Source organism: Oncorhynchus tshawytscha, linkage group LG09 (assembly GCF_018296145.1).
Source record: "Oncorhynchus tshawytscha isolate Ot180627B linkage group LG09, Otsh_v2.0, whole genome shotgun sequence".
NCBI lineage: Eukaryota > Metazoa > Chordata > Actinopteri > Salmoniformes > Salmonidae > Oncorhynchus > Oncorhynchus tshawytscha.
The window spans coordinates 42732849-42751425 of record NC_056437.1 but is presented as its reverse complement, the minus strand read 5'-3'; the positions used below and the strand labels follow the sequence as shown (position 1 = coordinate 42751425).

The window sequence follows — 18577 nt, the reverse complement described above, 5'->3', positions numbered from 1 at the left end:
AGAAAATGCAATAACTCAACCCCAAAAAAACTGGAACCTTTTAAAAATGTCTAAATGACATCAGTTTGTAAGGAAATAAAAAGCTGTGAAAATGACTCATTCAAGACTGTAAATTAATAACAATGATTCATTCTTTTTTCATTCAATAATTGTAATGTAAATGGTGTACAGTGCAACACAATGGGGCAGTTATCTAAATTATCAGCAGCCGATTCAACATTCTAACTGTCGCATAATAGTGACTAACTTCTGCTAAACTTGAGAGGTACATCCCAGCCTCCTCTACAGTTGAATACATTCCGCGAGGCACAAGTTTCACGCTAAGTGACTTTGAAAAGTATACTTTCTTCAAAAATGCAGTCATTTTAGCTTTGAAGGACAGTTCAAACAGACTGACAGAAGTATGTTGCGTCAAAAACTTGGATGAAAGGCTCCTTGGAAAACGTTATTTACCAAAAACAAGCACTTCAGACTGGCAGAGGTTAGAGGAAGAAGGAGCTTCACAGCAGGAGGCCTGTTATTACAAACACTATGTCCACTTGTTATTCAGTGCCTCTGTCATGTCTGTGAAGTGTGTGTGTGTATGTAAGAGTCAGCAGTGTGTGTGCTTGTGTTTCAGTGTCTGCAATATGCATTGGGGGCTGTGTGTGTGTGTGTGTGTGTGTGTGTGTGTGTGTGTGTGTGTGTGTGTGTGTGTGTGTGTGTGTGTGTGGGGTGTGTGTGTGTGTGTGTGTGTGTGTGTGCGAGCAGAGTATACACCCCTTCACCACTGGATAGAAGGACTGACCCAAAACAATTGAATGGCAAAAACAAAGAGAGGGGGCATGGGGAGAGCGCGGAGGGAGGAGGAGGGCGGGGGACCTGCCCCTTTTGCCCCCCAAGCATAGTCCTTTTGTATGCAGATACCCCCAACAATAAATCCATTACTGAGGTGGTCTAATCTGTGTGGCCAGCTAATAGAGACATTGTCTGCCCTGGAAGAGGATTACTTTAATCTAGTAATGGTCTGCCTTGGCCTATGTTAGGGGAGCATGGGGCCATGAGGACCCCCTTTGTCCAGTGGGGCAGTTGCCCCCATTCTCCCTAATTCCCCCCACTGCCCTCTCTGCTTTGTCTACTGTACTCAAGCCATCTGGAGAAAACAAAAAACAAAAAAAGCTGCTCCACCACAACAGTAGTCTTCTCACAATCATCAAGGATATGAGAATTGAGAATACTAATCAAAGTCTGATAAGTAATTTAAAATGAAGTTTCAAAAGGTGCTTAAGAGAGGAGGAATCCCAAGCAATATATTTAAGAGCGTTTCATGGCTTTAAAATAAAAAATAAAAAAAAATACATCACCGCCCGGGGAAATGACGTAAAAGAAGTGTAGGGGGACAATGGTTCAGTCGGTGTGATGTTTATGTGAGAATGCAGCCCGGAGGCACTGTCGTTGGACAAAGAGTTGATGAGATGCCAAACATATAAAGGTCTCAGCCATTTGCAAAAATCTGTATGACAATAACATTGCCATAAAATGCACATAAACAAAACATAAAAAGCTTAATTGAACTAAATTATTTTATTTATTTATTAAGTCACCCTTAAATCTTTTCAGAAAATGTGACATCCCACCATGTTTCCCAAAGCCAAAATGGTAGATCTAGTATTTTCGTAGTACCGTATCCAGAAGAGAAACTTTATATTGTTGTGCCTTTACTGTAAAATCTATTCAATTAAATTGGTTATCTCAAGTTGGAAGGCGTGCAAAAAGATCAAATGCGTCATGCAGATTTACTCAAAGAATGTGTGTGGGCTCGGAAGCTTTCTTGGTGCCCACCATTCAATGAGGGACAGCTTGCCAAATCCCATACACTTCTATATCCGCCATCCCTCAGGAGCCAACGCAGGGTTAAACTAGTTCTGAACATAGTCTGTAGAATGAGTCACGCACACACAACAGCAGAGAGACATGACAGAAATGCAGAATCTGGACTGGGACTGGGCAGTGAGCAAGAGTGCAAGCTACAGATATAGGATCTTAATTTGAGCCAGTTTGCTATAGCAGAAAAATAATCCTGCAGCACAGGAAATGTGAATTATTATTATGTGGATTATAATTAATATAATGTTTTTTTGTAGGGATTGATCCATTTGTCATTGGGGCCAATAAAGAATTTTTAAGTGTGAATTAGAAACTTTAGAAGCCTTTTTAAACCTTGACTACACTACAGTTTGCATCTCCTGCCATGCAGGAAAATTCATGCAACAACAGGATGATGAAATTAAGATACGACATCTGTATATTGGGTGCCCACGTTGGTGGTAAGAAACAGGTCGGTTTTCAATAATTGTATGTGTGCTTATTCACTCCATTGTTGGTAAATAGCAGTTTCTTTCTCCCAGACAGACCAACCGCCACATCGGGGGATTTGGAATAGACGTTTACGCAAACACAGCCAGGCCAGTGACAATGCCAGACACCGCACCATTCTAGCATCTAGAAGAATATGCCAACCAATTACACTGTTGGGTCATTGACACCTTTGTACACTACTGAAATGTTTTATTATTTACAATGGTGGCCTACCCCGGCCAAACCCGGACCATGCTGGGCCAATTGTGCGCCCGACCTATGGGACTCCCAATCACGGCCGGATGTGATACAGCCTGGATTCAAACCAGAGACTGTAATGATGCCTCTTGCACTGAGATGCAGTGCCTTAGACCACTGCACCACTCGGGAGCCCTAAATTGAGCTACATGTCATCACATTTGTGTATTGGATAGAGATAGGATAGGAAACAGATTAAATAGGAGGCTGTTTATGTGTGTTCCTACAGGTGTAGGATCTTCATTTGATCACTCTCTGCAGGCAAACGTTCCTGTAATGCAGGAAATTAAAAGCTAGTAGTATATTTAAAAAAGCTTCTGAAGTTTGTAATTTCCACTTTGAAATTTCAGACTTGATATTTCCTTTTGAAAAATGGATCAACCCCTACAAAAATTCACATTTCCTGTTGATGCAGGATTATTTTCCTGCTTCAGCAAACTGGATCAAATTAAGATTCTACATCTGTAAGCTATTCAATTCCTCTGGGTGATGCCAACTTCCTTAGTTCGCTGTATAAGTTATGCTAGGTGTCAGCAAGCTCTCCTGACTTTGTGCATCATGTAGTTGTTGTTGGTTGCAGCTGAGACAGACTGGCAGGCTAGTCATCTCTGACACTTCAGTCTCATCTCGGAAACGGTCAAGACCACTGCATCAGTGGATGAGTATCCTGCTGTCACAGTCCAGTCATGACATATGGGCACCTTCTGGGCAGCGTGATGGCTTCCAATGAACACTTGGCCCAGGAACAGATGGCAAAGGTGTACTTTCTACTGACCCTCTGCCCACCGCAGTGCCCAGTTCTCATCAAATGTGCTGAGCGCTGTTAACCCTGTGCCCATTAATGTGCCTTGCACATGAAAACTCCCAAACAACTCCCTCTAGCATGGCACAGAAAGGGGGGATGGGGAGTTCAACTACACCCGTTTCCCCCACGTCAACAAACTCCAAACCAGATGGATCTGTGACAAATCCATTTAGATCCAGTCGAATGACTTAAGCTCTTCTCTGACCTTTCCAACTCTGGAGCGGTGGTCATCTTAAGGTGAATTTCAGCTCAGAGAATTCATTAAAAAAACATATTGTAGAAATCAATAGAGAGTTTAAACGTCTGTTTGCTCGGTCATTTGCGGAGGGTCAAACGCAGCTAAATCCCCTTGAAATGTGCTTTTCATACAACAGCATACGGTATGGTCCTATCGTTAGGCAAAGGCCACATTGAACGCCCAAAGTGTAATGCGTCTGTCAATGAAAAGTTCCCAGAGTCAATTAAGCGAAAACTTGACTTTGAAACGGCCTCTCGGCTGGCAGGCAGCGGGCTCCTGGGGAAGAGGACAACACAACAAAATAAATGGAATAATAAAGCAGCCGTCAGTAGAACTATAAACAGCACCATATTCACCGAGCCTGACCCCACAGGAGTTCCCTTGGGGACAAGAATGGGAGTTGATCTATTTTCGCAACTGCAACTCATTTCCAAACAACATGCTTCTGAGATAACTGAACAAATCGAAGGACTTCTGTAATCACAGTATAACCCGGTTACAGGACTCGCGTAATAATCGACCTCGCACATCTAGGAAATACATCTGGCCTAATACTCCTACACTTGCCTAACAGTTTGGGAACTAACAGAATCTGACAGCCGGTCGAGGTCAGTAGGAGGGTCTGGTGCATTTAACAGTGTGGTGGTATAGCCCGCGCAGATAGTGATCTGTATCCATGAGAGATAATGGAGCTTGATTAGTCACAATGGTCGGAGTGGGATTTTATTGTTCTATTGTAAACCTTGATGCTTCTTCTGTAACCCAGGACACACAATGGCCCTGCAGATGCCCCAGCATTCATTAGCATGGGGGCAGGGGTAGTATGTGTGTGGGGGGGGACTGTTCCTCACACCACCTGTTGTCATGTCCTCTTGACCCCCATCCTCTCCAGACACACACACACACACACACCACTGGCCACAGGCCACCAGCACGGGCCTCAGTCTCATTAGCCCCAGTCTGGTCTTATTAATTCATGATCCTCTGAGGAGGACAGGTTTGGCCGGTGGGCCCAGCTCAATGACCACCAGACGGAAGGGGGACCAGAGGGACCAGCCAGAGGGTCCTGGCCTCACCTTGGCCATCTGACCCCTCCTTTTGTGTTTAGCCCCCCTGGACATAGTCCTGTCCTCTGCCCTTTCCTCAGCCCCCACGAGCCTGGCAGCAGGCACATTGATTCCATTAGTTAAGCCTGGCCACACAGGAGGGCTCAAACAGTCTAAACTCAAAAAACAGACCGATTCAGAGAGATCAACTCCTAGACTAACCAACTCAGAGACTAATTAAGAGACAGAGCAACTCAGAAACAGACTAGCTCAGAGAGATCTACTCCTGAAGGGCTTCAAAGAGAGAGAAGACCATATCTTCTAGCACAGTACCAGTGGGCACTTTAAGTGGAAACACATTGGCACACAAAGGCATTTGACATAGCTGATCCCTGGAGACCAGATACTTGGAGAACTACCTCAGGTAGTTGACTTTCAGACTGGCAAAGCCAGTTGTAACCGAAAAGTTTTATCGAAATGGATGCTTTCACGATCGGAGTGAAAGAAAACAGGCAATTGCCACTCGTCCAATTACGAGTTTAAAAAAATGTAAAAGATTTCTCAACGATCTCTTGAAGAGGGGTTCAGGCAACAGAGAAAATGCACCAACGGTGACAAATTGCTTTGGGACCACTGATTGGTACACCTGGCAAGAAAATATGTTATAATCTGCTGAACTCTACAGGCCCGGGCCTGTATTTCTGCTCTTAGCTGGACGTGAGGTTGGAAATTGCTCAGTGTGGAGCGTGAAGCAGTTATGGAGCACCATTTCCCATATTGGCCCTGACCCATCGGATTAATAACAGAGGGCAGCCAGCCTGGAGCTGCCTGAGGAGAGCGTGCCCTGTAGCAGCTTGGCCATTTGAAGAGGGGAGGAGGGCAACTCAGACACCCTTATCTGCCAAGTAACCCCCTTCCTAATCCCTTAAAACCTCCAAATACATTTTCTGGAGGAGCGGTGTGTGTGTGTGTGTGCACATCTTACTTCCGGAGCATTGGCCCCAGGGCTGTCTCGTGGTTGGGGTCGCCCAGAGAGGAACCACTCTCCTCTGAGATGGTTGGGAATTTTAGGGTGAGCGATATTGGCCAGGGCTAAGCTCCATAAGAGGAGGGTTGAAAGCATTTGACTTTCACTGCTCCCTCAGTAAAAACGCAGTTTCTGTGTTTTGAGGGACAGTCTGTCATGGGGTAAAGAAGGCCTTCACAATAATTGAATTCTAACAAATACAGTGGGGCAAAAAAGTATTTAGTCAGCCACCAATTGTGCAAGTTCTTCCACTTCAAAAGATGAGAGAGGCCTGTAATTTTCATCATAGGTAAACTTCAACTATGACAGACAAAATGAGAAAAAAAATCCAGAAAATCACATTGTAGGATTTTTTATGAATTTATTTGCAAAAGATGGTGGAAAATAAGTATTTGGTCAATAACAAAAGTTTATCTCAATACTTTGTTATATACCCTTTGTTGGCAATAACAGAGGTCAAACGTTTTCTGCAAGTCTTCACAAGGTTTTCACACACTGTTGCTGGTATTTTGTCCCATTCCTCCATGCAGATCTCCTCTAGAGCAGTGATGTTTTGGGGCTGTTGCTGGGCAACACAGACTTTCAACTCCCTCCAAAGATTTTCTATGGGGTTGAGATCTGGAGACTGGCTAGGCCACTCCAGGACCTTGAAATGCTTCTTACGAAGCCACTCCTTCGTTGCCCGGGCGGTGTGTTTGGGTGTGTCTTTCATTGTCATGCTGAAAGACCCAGCCACGTTTCATCTTCAATGCCCTTGCTGATGGAAGGTTTTCACTCAAAATCTCACGATACATGGCCCCATTCATTTTTTCCTTTACACGGATCAGTCATCCTGGTCCCTTTGCAGAAAAACAGCCCCAAAGCATGATGTTTCCACCCCCATGCTTTACAGTAGGTATGGTGTTCTTTGGATGCAACTCAGCATTCTTTGTCCTCCAAACACGACGAGTTGAGTTTTTACCAAAAAGTTATATTTTGGTTTCATCTGACCATATGACATTCTCCCAATCTTCTCCTGGATCATCCAAATGCTCTCTAGCAAACTTCAGGCGGGCCTGGACATGTACTGGCTTAAGCAGGGGGACACGTCTGGCACTGCAGGATTTGAGTCCCTGGCGACGTAGTGTGTTACTGATGGTAGGCTTTGTTACTTTGGTCCCAGCTCTCTGCAGGTCATTCACTAGGTCCCCCCGTGTAGTTCTTCTGGGATTTTTGCTCACCGTTCTTGTGATCATTTTGACCCCACGGGGTGAGATCTTGCGTGGAGCCCCAGATCGAGGGAAATTATCAGTGGTCTTGTATGTCTTCCATTTCCTAATAATTGCTCCCACAGTTGATTTCTTCAAACCAAGCTGCTTACCTATTGCAGATTCAGTCTTCCCAGCCTGGTGCAGGTCTACAATTTTATTTCTGGTGTCTTTTGACAGCTCTTTGGTTTTGGCCATAGTGGAGTTTGGAGTGTGACTGTTTGAGGTTGTGGACAGGTGTCTTTTATACTGATAACAAGTTCAAACAGGTGCCATTAATACAGGTAACGAGTGGAGGACAGAGGAGACTCTTAAAGAAGAAGTTACAGGTCGTTGAGAGCCAGAAATCTTGCTTGTTTGTAGGTGACCAAATATTTATTTTCCACCATAATTTGCAAATAAATTCATTAAAAATCCTACAATGTGATTTTCTGGATGTTTTTTCTAATTTTGTCTGTCATAGTTGAAGTGTACCTATGATGAAAATTACAGGCCTCTCTCATCTTTTTAAGTGGGAGAACTTGCACAATTGGTGGCTGACTAAATACTTTTTTGCCCTACTGTATGTGTACATTGCTGTTTACTGGGGCTCTCCAACCCTGTTCCTGGAGAGCTAGCCTTCTGTTAGTTTTCGCTCCAACCCCAGTTGTAACTAACCTGATTCAGCTTAGTAACCAGCTAATTATTAGAATCAGATTGCTAGATTGGGTTTGGAGTGAAAACGTCCTGGACAGTAGCTCTCCAGAACAGGGTTGAAGAGCCCTGCTGTATACAAACAGTTTGTCGGATAAGAAAGAGGAGCAAATGGCAGCTCTTGAAAAAGGAATGGGGTAACTGTAGCCTACCAGGCTTAATTCGAAAGCACTGAAAACCAGGCAACCAATACAAACCAAGAAACTATCCTCCACTCATATCAGGGAAAACTATTCATAAAACAGCAACAATAAAAAATACTGAAATACGCAAATTACCCGTTGTGTTATCAAACGGAATTACGTAATGAAATCTTAATGCAATAGCGCATCGGCTAATCTAATAGTGAAATCAAATTGGCCGTCCACGTTTTATTTGAGCAGAGCAGATTGCAGCAGTGCCCTGTTGTGAAAAGCTGCCATTCTCACAGGGTTTTCTATAGTGTGTGTGTGTGTGTGTGTGTGTGTGTGTGTGTGTGTGTGTGTGTGTGTGTGTGTGTGTGTGTGTGTGTGTGTGTGTGTGTGCGCATGCTTGTGTCTGGGTGGCGCGAATGTGTGTGTCATGATTTCAGGAGCTAACTAACATCTGTTACCTGGAAACAGCCACTTGTTGGCTGTTCTATCTTCACTTTCCAGTGACAGTTGTTACATTTTGCTTGTGCTAAGGATTGCCTCTCCTCTCTGTCAATGCTATGCAGTGCTATACTTTATCAATTTCTGCCAACTTGGCTCAAACACACCTCTCTATCCCCAAAAGCCAAAATGGCCAAGGCACTTACTTGCCACTTCCAGTGACGCGTTGCGACTGACGGCCTCGCCTAGGTAGTTGCGTGCCACGCACACATAGACCCCCTCGTCGGGTTTGCTCCGTCGACCATGGACGATACGCAGGAAGAACAGGGAGCCGCTGGGCAGCAGCATACGGTGGGAGCGCGGATCTTCCCTGTCCGTCTCCACTCGTTCGCCATCTTTGTACCACTCCACCATGGGGCTAGGACGCCCCTCTGCCTTGCAGTTGAGGGTGGCCGGCTCGCCCTTGGACACGATCAGGTCAGAGGGGTGCTCCACAATTCGCGGAGGGGCATCCTCCAACCTAGGTCGGGATCCTGGAATAGAGAGAGGGGGTAAAGAATTAAGTGTACTCTGTTGTAGAGGTCTTGACGGTTTCAACAGACCCAAAATTCCGAGATCTGACCCGGGTCCTAAATTCAGACCTTTGTCTTGGATCTGGGTTGGGGTCTGCTATAATTGGGTCTCGGATATGTGCAATTTAAATTGATTTACCGACTGAACCCAATTGGACCTGTCCTCTGTTAATTTAGTGTTAGTAGGATGAGAACTGAGCAATTACAATTCAATAAAACGTATAGCTTATGTCCAGCTGAAACTGGTTCTGGCTGCTCACCTCACATGCACCTGCTGCTGAGGAGAGAGAGAAGAGAGAGAGTAAAAGGAGCCCTGGCCTAGGCTACTGTTGATTGCGATCATGGAGTAGTTTTTCATTGAAGTAAAACGAAAGTTAGAGGAGAAAGAGTATAGTGAAAAGTAGCTGTCAAGGGTAATGCCTTTGGGGAAAATTTTTTATATTGTAGTGGACAAAGAGGAGAAAAACATTGCCACGGCCAAATGGACTATGTGCAACTCGCTATTCAGGTTTGATGCAATTTTCTACCTTTTCATTGATTTATTTTCATATTTATTATCAATTGTTTAGTAATTATTATCATCATTGTAAATTATTATTATAATTATTGTAGGCCTATGTAATAATGTAAAACAGTTATTTAAATATCCTATGCCAAAAGTGTTTTGTTTCATTTTGTTGAGACATTTCATTGACTAAATTCAGTTCTGTCTTTTAAATTTGGTGCTCCGTTTAGTTTAAGGTTAAAAGTAGGCCTGTTGTAATATAAATAGCGTTAGCCTATTGCTGTCATTGGTTGGGTAGGCCTACAGTAGATAATCATCTTTGTTGGTAATAGCTGCAATATAGGCCTAGACTGTTCAAAACTTTTTTTAAGGTTTCATTGAGCCATTTTTATTGGCCAAATGAAGTTCGAGCTGGAATGTTGTGTTGCCGCAATATAATACAATTACCGGAAGGCCTACTATGCTACTCACACTCAAACCATGAAAAGGAAAAACCAAAGAGGGCAAGATGCAAAACTTAATTTAATGCTGCAATATAATAACCTGATGGTATTTTCCCTATAACAATGACTTGACTTGACTTTGATATTACCCTAAAATTTAAGCAACTTTAATGAAGGTTTGGTGTGGTATGGCTATTATTAGGCTTAGCTACTGCAGGCCTATGAAGGCAGTGCAAACTGGCTGAGGAGTATTTTTCTCTGCTCTGCTGAAGGGTATTTTTCTGCACTCATACTTGAGTAATAAAGGTCTTGTGAAATGTACATATATTTGGGGGATTTATCAGGGGGTGCACCCTAAGCTCCCCTGAGAATTCAGAGCCCTTGACTTTTTCCACATATTTTTGTCACAGCCTTATTTTAAAATTGATTAAATATTTTTCCCCCTCATCAATCTACACACAATACCCCATAATGACAAAGCAAAAACAGGTTTTTAGATATCTTTGCAGATCTATTAGGAAAAAACCCTGAAATATTACATTTACGTAAGTATTCAGACCCTTTACTCAGTACTTTGTTGAAGCACCTTTGGCAGCGATTACAGCCTCAAGTCTTCTTGAGTATGACACTACAAGCTTGGCCCACCTGTATTTGGGGAGTTGAATTTCGATCAGGTTCAAGTCCAGCTTTGGTTGGGCCACTCACATTCAGAGACTTGTCCCGATGCCACTCCTGCATAGTCTTGGCTGTGTGCTTAGTGTAGTTGTCCTGTTGGATGGTGAACCTTTGCCCCAGTCTGAGGTCCTGAGCGCTCTGAAGCAGGTTTTCAACAAAGATCTCTCTGTACTTTGCTCTGTTCATCTTTCCCTCATTCCTAACCAGCAGTCCCTGCCACTGAAAATCATCATGGTGCCACCAGCATGCTTCACTGTAGAGATGGTGCCAGGTTTCCTCCAGACGTGACGCTTGGCATTCAGGCCAAAGAGTTCAATCTTGGTGTCATCAGACCAGAGAATCTTGTTTCTCATGTCTGAGAGTCCTTTAGGTGCCTTTGGTAAACTCCAAGCGGGCTGTCATGTGCCTTTTACTGTGGAGTGGCTTACATCTGGCCTGATTGATGGAGTGTTACAGAGAGGGTTGTCCTTCTGGAAGGTTCTCCACAGAGGAAGACTGGAGCTCTGTCAGAGTGACCATCGGGTTCTTGGTTACCTCCCTGACCATGCCCCCCGATTGCTCAGTTTGGCTCTAGGAAGAGTATTGGTGGTTCCAAACTACTTCCATTTAAGAATGATGGAGGCCACTATGTTCTGGGGACCTTCAATGCTGCAGAAAGGTTTTGGTACCCTTCCCCAGATCTGTGCCTCGACACAATCCTGTTGCTTGCTTATTGGTGGGTGCTGGCAAAGCCCAGTTGGGGGTTTCTTTCTCTCTCTATTTCTACTTTCGGATTTGGGTCTGTTTTCCACTGGACCTTTCGAAACGGGTCTCACTGTCCTCGGATCCATTTGGAATGGGTCTCGTTTAAAAAAACATACATATTTATGCAGGTAGGAAAGCCACGGATCCATTTCGGAACGGATTCAACTTTTTGGACCGGCGATGACCTCTACTATGTTGTATGACTTGACTTGATTCATTTTAGCCCCTAGTGGAGGGATAGGGGGTTAAGTATTACTGTAATAGAGAACGTTGTCAGTAACTAGGCTAAAGCGGGAGAGGGGAAACAGCTCCTTGAGCGTGCACTCGCCTACAGGGGAGGTTGGGAGAGGGTTGGTGCTAATCACAATGTGGTAAAAGGAGAGGGTTCATTTCCCCGTGAGCTCCACCAAGCCCTCGAACATGGCCTCTTTATACAGTAGAGACACTCCACACAAGGGCTGAGTGGGCGGCACACAACAGAATAAACAAGTCAACAACGCACACATTCCATTTTTGCTCCCTTAACAGTCGACACTCAAACACGTCAACAACACGTGAAAAACACATTTTCATCATTCAAACTGTCAGTTCTGAGAAAACGAAGACAAGTTGAGTAATGTTCTCCACATGTGTCACTATTCTGCATTCATATCAACTTGATGGCTGAGAAATTACATGCTCTAAATTCAACTATCAAACAAAATGCATCTCCGGCTCAGAGGGGAGACGCATGAAACGTATCAATAAATTAAAGTGTCCCGGGTTTTTAGAAATTCACAGAAAGGAATGTGGGGGGACTGCCGATGGTTTTGTTTTGAATAAGAGAGAGAGTGAGAGACAGAGAGAGACACAGAGAGAGAGTGAGAGACAGAGAGAGACACAGAGAGAGCGAGAGAGACAGACAGACAGACAGACAGACAGACAGACAGACAGACAGACAGACAGACAGACAGACAGACAGACAGACAGACAGACAGACAGACAGACAGACAGACAGACAGACAGACAGACAGTAATTCCATGCAGCAGGTTTTGTTGCTGGAGTGCTTTGAAATTGCTTCCCTCTCTTTCTCCCAATTTGATTGACAGTGTGTTGGCGAGACAATTATGGATGAATAACAACAACGGCGCAAAGACTAGCACTGTTGGGCGAGAAGGAATTTTCCACAGAGAGTCCTTTTAGGGATGACACAGGGAGGTGACTATCTCTCCCGATATTTGTCTGAATAATTACTGAGATGCACCGATGCCAATTATTACGGTTTTGATGACTTTGTTTTTTATTTCACCACAGTTAGGGACGCCAAAAGTTTTTTTGTCGGCAAACCAAGATGGAAGATGAGGCTCTCAAGAGTTCTCCACAGGGCCAGGTGTGAAAATGTGGGTTCCAACCGTGTCTGATAACAACTGATAAGAGGGCGGCTTAATATCCACTGGGCAAATGCCTTTCCCTCCACGGTCGAATACTCCAGGGTTATAGGATTAACAAGTCAAAGGTAGAAGGCATGTAGTTGATGGAGGAGATACAGACTATTGTATTGAGTGATGGACCCGCACTCAAACCAATTATCTTCTTATAGAAGGAACGTGTGGACTCTTGATGTAAAGAAAATGGTGGTAGATGGACTTTTGAAGGAATTTCGAGTCAGATGTAAAACATCAATTTTCATGCGATAGCTTGACCTGAAGTGTGTGACTAACATCTCAGTGCGTCAAGGGCCTTTACCATACAGAATTATAGGCCTTTCAAAGCAAACTTTCGAGCTGGCTGCTAAATCTTAACTTGCAATACTTCCTCCGTCATTTATTTTGTATTGAACCTTTATTTAACTAGGCAAGTCAGTTAGTTAAGAACAAATGATTATTTACAATGACGGCCTACCAAAAGGCCTCCTGCGAGGACGGGGGCCTGGCATTAAAAATAAAATATGACAAAACACGCAGGAGAAGATTAGAGACACCACAACACTACATAAAGAGAGACCTAAGACAACAACATAGCATGGCAGCAACACATGACAACACAGCACAACATGGTAGCAGCACAAAACATGGTACAATCATTATTGGGCACAGGCAATAGCACAAAGGGCAAGAAGTTAGAGACAACAATACATCACGCAAAGCAGCCACAACTGTCAGTAAGAGTGTCCATGATTGAGTCTTTGAATGAAGAGACGGAGATAAAACTGTCCAGTTTGAGTGTTTGTTGCAGCTCGTTCCAGTTGCCAGCTGCAGTGATCTGAAAAGACGAGCGACCCAGGGATGTGTGTGCTATGGGGACCTTTAACAGAATGTGACTGGCAGAATGGGTGTTGTATGTGGAGAATGAGGGCTGCAGTAGGTATCTCAGATAGGGGGGAGTGAGGCCTAACAGGGTTTTAAAAATAACCTTCATCCAATGGGTCTTGTGACGGGTATACAGAGATGACCAGTTTAAAGAGTACAGAGTGCAGTGATGTGTCCTAAAAGGACCATTGGTGGCAAAATTGGATGGCTGAATGGTAAAGAACATCTAGCCGCTGGAGAGCACCCTTACCTGCCGACCTATAAATTATGTTTCCGTAATCTAGCATGGGTAGGATTGTCATCTGAATCAGGGTTAGTTTGGCAGCTGGGATGAAAGAGGAGCGATTACGATAGAGGAAACCTAGTCCAGATTTAACCTTAGCCTGCAACTTTGATATGTGCTGAGAGAAGGACAGTGTACCGTCTAGCCATGCTCTCAAGTACTTGCATGAAGTGACTACCTCAAGCTCTAAACCCTCAGAGGTAGTAATCACACCTATGGATATAGGGGCATTCTTCTTACCAAACCACATGACCTTTGTTTTGGAGGTGTTCAGAACTAGGTTAAGGGCAGAGAAAGCTTGTTGGACACTAAGAAAGCTGTGTTGTAGAGTGTTTAACACAAAATCCGGGAAGGGGCCAGCTGAGTATAATACTGTATCATCTGCATATAAATGGATGAGAGAGCTTCCTACTACATAAGCTATGATGTTGATGTAAATTGAGAAGAGCGTGAAGCCTAGGATCGAGCCTTGGGGTACTCCCATGGTGACATGCAATGGCTGAGACAGCAGATGTTCTGACTTTATACACTACACTCTTTGAGGGAGGTAGTTAGCAAACCAGGCTAAAGACCTCTCAGTGACACCAATACTCCCACAAGAATGGAATGGTCTACCTTATCAAAAGCTTTGGCCAAGTCAATAAAAATAGCAGCACAACATTGCTTAGAATCAAGGGCAATGGTGACATCATTGAGGACCTTTATGGTTGCAGTGACACATCCATAACCTGAACGGAAACCAGATTCCATACCAGAGAGAATACTATGGACATCAAGAAAGCCAGTCAGTTGATTATTGATACGTTTTTCAAACACTTTTGATAAACAGGGCAAAATAGAAATGGGCCTATAATCAGTTTGATCTCCCCCTTTAAATAAAGGATGCACTGTGGCTGCCTTCCAAAAAACTTGTCAGTAACAACCACATAATAAACATTAAGGGACATGGGCAGCTGTAAGGAGAGGGGTTTATTCTCCAGGTCTTTAACTGTTTTCCAGAACTAGTTGGGGTTAGACCCACAGAGAGAGATAGAACATGCATTCCAACAGAGCTTGGTCTACTCATGCCTATAACCAGGTATAACACCGAACCTGACATAGGCTGCTAAAAATAGACAACACTCTCCATCTGTGTATGTTCCTTGCTCTCGGAATGAAAACAGTCCTCACTTCGGAGTGGTGGTCTTCCCTTTATGCCAGGCTCTGCAGAAAAACAGTATAGGACCAACTGACGCTCAGCTAATATCTTTTAGGGTCTAGAAGAGCTGAATAGACCTACGTTGGTGGGGGTTGGTGGGAGGTTGTGGAGGAACCCAGCAGTACAGGGGCTTTAGGAGCTGACACATAAATATTACAGGCCGAGCCAGTCTGAGCAGGGAAAAGGACCGCGGTATGAGACTGACCTAATGTTATGTGGATGTTCTCAAAGCAACTGAGCGCCTTAATAGAAGTTGAAGTCGGAAGTTTACATACACCTTAGCCAAAACCATTTAAAGTCAGTTTTTCACAATTCCTGACATTTAATCCTAGTAAAATATTCTCTGTCTTAGGTCAGTTAGGATCACCACTTTATTTTAAGAATGTGAAATGTCAGAATAATAGTAGAGAGAATTATTTATTTCAGCTTTTACTTCTTTCATCACATTTCCAGTGGGTCAGACGTTGACAAACACTCAATTAGTATTTGGTAGCATTGCCCTTAAATTGTTTAACTTGGGTCAAACCTTTCGGCCTTCCACAAGCTTCCCACAATAAGTTGGGTGAATTTTGGCAGAGCTTGTGTAACTGCGTCAGGTTTCTAGGCCTTCTTGCTCAAACACGCTTTTTCAGTTCTGCCCACAAATTCTCTATAGGGTTGAGGTCAGGGCTTTGTGATGGCCACTCCAATACCTTGACTTTGTTGTCCTTAAGCCATTTTGCCACAACTTTGGAAGTATGCTTGGGATCATTGTCCTTTTGGAAGACCCATTTGAGACCAAGCTTTAACTTCCTGACTGATGTCATCAATATATCCACATAATTTTCCTACCTCATTGTGCTATCTATTTTGTGAATTGCACTAGTCCCTCCTGCAGCAAAGCACCCCCACAACATGATGCTGCCACCCCGTGCTTCAAGGTTGGGAAGGTGTTCTTTGGCTTGCAAGCCTCCATTTTTTCCTCCAAACATAACGATGGTCGTTATGGCCAAACAGTTCTATTTTTGTTTCATCAGACCAGAGGACATTGCTCCAAAAAGTACGATCTTTGTCCCCATGTACAGTTGCAAACAGTAGTCTGTCTCTTTTATGGCGGTTTTGGAGCAGTAGCTTCTCCCTTGCTGAGTGGCCTTTCAGGTTATGTCGATATAGGACTCGTTTTTACTGTGGATATAGATACTTTTGTATCTGTTTCCTCCAGCATCTTCACAAGGTCCTTTGCTGTTGTTCTGGGATTGATTTGCACTTCTCGCACCAAAGTATGTTCATCTCTAGGAGACAGTGTTGAGGAACCCAGCAGTACAGGGGCTTTAGGAGCTGACACATAAATATTACAGGCCGAGCCAGTCTGAGCAGGGAAAAGTCTCCTTCCTGAGCGCTATGACGGCTGCATGGTCCCATGGTGTTTATACTTCCGTACTATTGTTTGTACAGATGAATGTGGTACCTTCAGGCATTTGGAAATTGTTCCCATGGATGAACCAGACTTGTGGATGTCTACAAAAAAATTCCTGAGGTCTTGGCTGATTTATTTTGATTTTCCCATGATGTCAAGCGAAGAGGCACTGAGTTTGAAGGTAGGTCTTGAAATACATCCACAGGTACACCTTCAATTGACTCAAATTATGTAAATTAGCCTATCAGAAGCTTCTAAAGTCATGACATAATTTTCTGGAATTTTCCAAGCTGTTTAAAGGCACAGTCAATTTAGTGTATGTAAACTTCTGACACACTGGAAATAATCTGTCTGTAAACAATTGTTGGAAAAATGATTTGTGTCAAGCACAAAGTAGATGTCCTAACCAACTTGCCAAAACTATACTTTCTTAAAAATACATTTGTGGAGTGGTTGAAAAACAAGTTTTAAATGACTCCAACCTAAGTGTATATAAACCTCCGACTTCAACTGTAGATGTTATGCAAAGATTTTTAAAAGAGAAGATACCATTGCCTGAGATTGATGTAAATGTCATGTTTGGGTTTGCATAACTAGAAATGGAGAAAAATATTAGGCAAATGTTAAGAAATGCAAACGTCTAAAGGCCAAGAGATGAAGCTCAATGTTATTAAAGAGAGGTGTTCAAATGGCAAGGTGACCTCAACATTGAACAACTTCTCCAATTACAACTTGAAATATTGGGAGAGGACCGTAGACAATCAGAAAATAGGCCTATACTTGACTGACCGAAGAGAGAGAGTAACTGCCATACCTAGGCTTTCTATGGACTTATTACCACCTGGTTGTGGTTTACAGGGACAAGAGAGCATCGGCTTCAACGCTTAATGTGAGCTCATGAAACCACGGAGCTGAGCTTCTCAGCCTTTTATTAGATAGGAATGACAGTGTCTGTAAAAAAGCTGTTGAATGCCAGTCCAAATTCCAGAAACCTGAACATGTAAATAGGGGGCAACTCAAGACACAAGAGTGTGGTTGTGTTGTGTTGACACTGTAATGTCTCTTCTCCAAAGGCACACACATGTCTATAGTTACTGGGTATCCTAAATTAACCTGAAGAAGTTAACCAGAAGCATTTGGGAATTGAATGTACTGTAAGACAGTGATGAGCAGTTCTGTCTTTAACAGATATTTCATTTACATTTTAGTCATTTAGCAGACGCTCTTATCCAGAGCGTGCATTCAACTTAAGATAGCTAGGTGGGACAACCACATATCACAGGCATAGAAAGTAGATTTTTCCTCAATAACCTAGCTGTTAGTAGAGTCAGAGCTAGAAGGGGTGGGGATGGTAAAGTGCGAGTGCTGGTTAAGTGTTGTTGTGTTTTTAAAGGTGAGGAGGAGGATTATATAATATACTGTTTGAAGAGGTAGGGTTTCAGATGTTTTTGGAAGATGGGCAGGGACTCTGCTGTCCGAGCTTCAGGGGGAAGCTGGTTCCACCATTGGGGTGCCAGGACAAGGAGAGCTTGGACTGGGCTGAGCGGGATCTGCCCTCTCGTAGGGGTGGGAGGGTCAAGAGACCTGAGGTGGCAGAACGGAGTGCTCGGGTTGGGGTGTAGGGTTTGAGCATAGCCTGAAGGTAGGGAAGGCAGTTCCTCTTGCTGTTCCGTAGGTAAGCACCATGGTCTTGTAGCGGATGCGAGCTTCAACTGGAAGCCAGTGGAGTGTGTTGAGGAGCGGGGTGACAAGGGAGAACTTGGGAAGGTTGAAAAACAGGCGGGCTGCTGCGTTCTGGATAAGTTGCATGGGCTTGATGGCACAAGTGGGGAGCACAGCCAACAGCGAGTTGCAGTAGTGCAGACAGGAGAGGATATGTGCCTGGATTAGCACCTGCGCCACTAACTGTGTGAAGTAGGGTCGTACTCTACGGATGTTGTAGAGCATGAACCTACAGGAGTGGGTCACTGCTTTGATGTTTGCAGGGAACGACAGGGTGTTGTCCAGGGTCACACCAAGGTTCTTTGCACTCTGGGAGGGTGACACTGTGGAGATGTCAACCGTGATGGGGTGGTCTTTGAGTGTATAAAGGAACAGATGTTTATCAAATCATTCCAAAGTCTGCTCTGATATCACACTATGGTTGCTGCAAACCCTCAAAAAATATATACAAATAGCCTCATGAGTAGATTTTGTCGAGTCAGCCTTAAAATGACAGGGACAAATGCTAAGCTAAGCACAAAATGACC

At 43.8% G+C, this 18577-nt stretch overlaps 1 protein-coding gene across 3 annotated transcripts in view; it reads right to left on the bottom strand.

The window, feature by feature from the left end:
- Positions 1-18577, bottom strand: part of LOC112257994 (roundabout homolog 2-like) — a 134298-nt gene that overhangs the window by 99571 nt on the left and 16150 nt on the right. For all 3 annotated transcript variants that reach the window (XM_024432015.2, XM_024432016.2, XM_024432017.2), the window contains exon 2: positions 8430-8756. In XM_024432015.2, coding sequence (XP_024287783.1) covers positions 8430-8756 — 327 coding nt within the window. The remainder of the gene's footprint in view (positions 1-8429; positions 8757-18577) is intronic.